A 3,548-nucleotide genomic window follows, 5' to 3' on the forward strand; every position below is an offset into this window, starting at 1 on the left:
GGGGGGGGGGGGGTGTTTGGTTCTTTTGCTGTATTCAAGTGAGGCTGTTAAATGTGTGGTGAGCCCTCACATTGAAGACAAAAGCTGTGCTGTCCTGAGAGGGAGGGAAGGGAAAGGAAGGAGAGAGGGAGCCCAGGCCAGGGCCTGGCCAGGTTTGGGATCAGGGGCCCGCTTCTGAATCCTAGCGTTGTCACCTTTTGTTTACCTGAGCCAAGATGCTTCACCCTTCCCAGCCGGAGTTTCATCAGTGGGGTAGCTGTCAAGATCAAATAAATTAACTCAAGAGAAGATTGGTGGTGTTTGGCTTATTGTAAATGTTGAGTCCTATGGAGACTTTAGAGATTTCACCATACATATTTTTAGTAATAATGTTTAAATGATATATGTAACAGTTTAAAGTCCCCTTTTGGTGTCAGTATAGTTCTGGAAGTGTAGTGTCTGAATTACTTAAATTATAGTTTGCGAAACCTGGTTATAACTGATACCCCGTAAATGGAAATGAGTTGTAATTCAGAAATTATAACTGAGGTGCTCAAGGTGGCGCTGTTTCCCCATAAACTTGGTAATGCGCTCCATTTTATCCCTGTCTGTTCCAACTCAGGCAAGTAACTGAATCTATATTTAGGACCATTTCTGCCTTCTGTAGTCCCCAGCCCTTCTTACCTAGTGAGGCCGCACTCCAATACCACATCCTAAAAATGCACACTTGTCCTATATTCACTGTAACGTACATGAGAATTGTCAATAATAAACTAGTTGACTGCTTATATATTTGAAGACATTTATGAAAACAATACTTCAGATTTTACAGCTTTCTTTTTATATTTTGGAGTCAGTTTGTGTTTAGGTCTCAAATATGTGCAAAGCTTGTAGACCAGTTCTTAATGGAATAAAGGACCTCATATAGTTCTTCCTCAAACTGATGATATAGTACGAGGGAAGATATCTACACTGAGCTTCATGTTTGTTCACCTGTAGCAAGAGCGCCCTGTTAATTGTTTCCCACTTCTTGTCAGAAGCTACACACGTAATTCACAGGTGTGTCATTGTGGACTTGATGTGCATTGTTGTGTTTGTTTTTAGATACGAGGATTTCTGTCGCGATTTGATAATGTCCTTCCTGTCAGCCTGGCATTTGACAAGTGTACAGCTTGTTCTTCCAAAGTAAGTCATTCTACATTCATGGGACTTGTTGTTTAAAATGAGCTCTTCAGCCTTACTAGCCAGAGGCACTGAAACCAACTGAGGGCTTTCTGTGGAGGAGGGGAGGGCCTAAAAATGCCAAACCAGAAAGGATTGTGTTTTCATTTTATCTGTATTCATTCTCACAGAGAAACCAGCCTGAGAAAGTGTGGTTTATGGTGTAGAGAGAGAGACTGAATTAGATTACTATAGTTCTGTATTAGTACTTGAATCACGATGGTAAATTGGACTCGAATTTGAACTTTACTCGTCTTTGTTCCTCCCCAGAGAGCTCCTCGCTTGTACCGACCGCCCCAGAGCAATTTTTAAGTGTTACTCAGGGGATGAGGGGTAGCAGGCGGTCCTGGTGGTGTGTCTTTCGGAGATCTACATAATGACAAAGAAGGAGTAAACAGAGATTAGGGCCCTGGATCGGGAGCCAATAAAAGGGCCCATTCAGCTTCGATCTTTCCAGAGGCTCTAAAAATAGAGCTGGTATGTCCTCCATTGTAATGGGAAACGGCTGATGTATCTCAAAACTACGGTGATGGCATCTCATTTTTTAATAGGCTTTGAGATAGTCTGAGTTATTTTTACACGTACACTGCAGTGTTATAGCTGATTTCCTCTTGGATACCTCTTTAAGCCTTCTAATGCCCAGTGATTTAACCTGGGCTTTTAAAACGCATGATTCTTGATAAGACTTTCATGTTCAAGTGTTATGCAAAATAACGTTGGGGGTCATTAATCCCAAACTCTGGCCTCTCAGTTATAATTTGGGGCTTTGCTGTGTAGCCTACATCTGGCACTCTGAAAGGGATTGAATTCTAGGGATAGTCTCTCCACTCTGAGATGACACGCTTTCTTTGAAAACTTTACCTGGGTCTTGTCTTATGAGAAGCACAATCCTGACCAGTCAGTCTCTAAGAAGTTAACTCAGGGGGCTTCCCTGGTGGTCCAGTGGTTAAGACTCCGAGTTTCCAATGCAGGGGGCACGGGTTCGATCCCTGATCAGGAAACTAAGATCCCACATGCCGTGCGGCACGGCCAAAAAAGAAGTTTAAAAAAGTTAACTCAGATTTGACAAACAATGGTGATAAATTTGGTTAATTTTAGGTGCTCAGAAACTTAGAGTAACTCTTTCTCTCTTTTCTTCAAAAGTAAACTAAGCTCCTGTTCTATCGTTATGCATCCCAGGTGTCTCTGTTGAGATTTAAAGCTGTTTGTTAGTAGTTATCCGTGAGCTCCTTTCTTCTGTAGGTTCTTTAAGGCATCTTCTGTCTTCTCGAGCCAGGGCCTCAAGGACATCTGTGTGCACTTCTGTCTTCAGAAATGCAGGTTTTAGGCGCACGTGCTCTTCACTGGAGCACATTTTTTTCTTTGAATGGCTAAGCTAATTGGTCTCAAAATAACTTGGCAGTATTAATTTTCATATTGAAATTGTTTGGCACCGGTGCCAGAGGTTTTTCTGTGGCTTTATGTAAATCTGGTTAGTCAATGAAATAACGATAATTGGGTTCTCTAAGTGAAATGCAAACACTCATTTTTTTCTTGTTCTATTTCTAATTAAATTAGCCCTTGAGATACTGTTTACAAAAGGATCACAAGCATACCAGCTAGCTGAGGTCCCTTATATTCTTTGAAAGAGAATAGCTTTGCATTTTCTTTCACACTTATTGTAAGCATTAAATTAATTATAGGTATTACTTTTTTGTTAGCAAAATTGTTTCCCCTTGGTGGTCATTCTGAGAGTCCTGCTTTACATAAACATGCTGGACGATTTAATACAAACTGACTTGGATTTTAACAGCTGTGCTATTCCCATAGCGATCACTTTTCATGTGGTCTGGGTATTAAATTTCTTTTGTGCTGAAAAGGTTGCTTCATTGGTGCATGTATTTCCTTACAGTAGAAACACAGCATTTACTTACTTGGCTAACTTATTTATTCGCTTAGGAGAATGTCATTCTCTATTATCTGCAAACCCAGCATTAATACTTTGAAATGACAAATCCAATTACATTTTCATCTCTGTGCGTGTGAATTTTTCTTAATTCATACTTAGCATAATATTTTTTACACTGAGTCATATCATAGTTGTTTCAAAAAAATTCTTTGACGCTAAAAATGACTTTTAAAAATTTCTCCTTTGACATCCATGAAGTAATTTTTTCCTTTGGTAGTGTTCAGTATTTTTGCTTTTTTCCCCCCCCTAGCACTAAGGCCATGCTTGTGTTTTGATTTAAGCACAAGTACAGAAGGATTGGCGAGGTAGAATAAACTATGCTGAGTAAAAATGCCTTCATTGGGCTTCCCTGGTGGCGCAGTGCTTGAGAGTCCGCCTGCCGATGCAGGAGACGCGGGTT

General features: G+C 40.5%; 1 protein-coding gene across 1 annotated transcript in view; it reads left to right on the forward strand.

Annotated features, from left to right (window-relative positions):
- The window catches only part of ATG7 (autophagy related 7), a 114,437-nt gene that overhangs the window by 68,199 nt on the left and 42,690 nt on the right, over positions 1 to 3,548 (forward strand). The window contains 1 exon segment of the mRNA XM_007453054.1: positions 1,084 to 1,164. Within this exon segment, the coding sequence (XP_007453116.1) occupies positions 1,084 to 1,164 (81 nt within the window).

This window comes from Lipotes vexillifer, unplaced genomic scaffold (genome assembly GCF_000442215.2).
Source record: "Lipotes vexillifer unplaced genomic scaffold, Lipotes_vexillifer_v1.1 scaffold1272, whole genome shotgun sequence".
Lineage (NCBI taxonomy): Eukaryota > Metazoa > Chordata > Mammalia > Artiodactyla > Lipotidae > Lipotes > Lipotes vexillifer.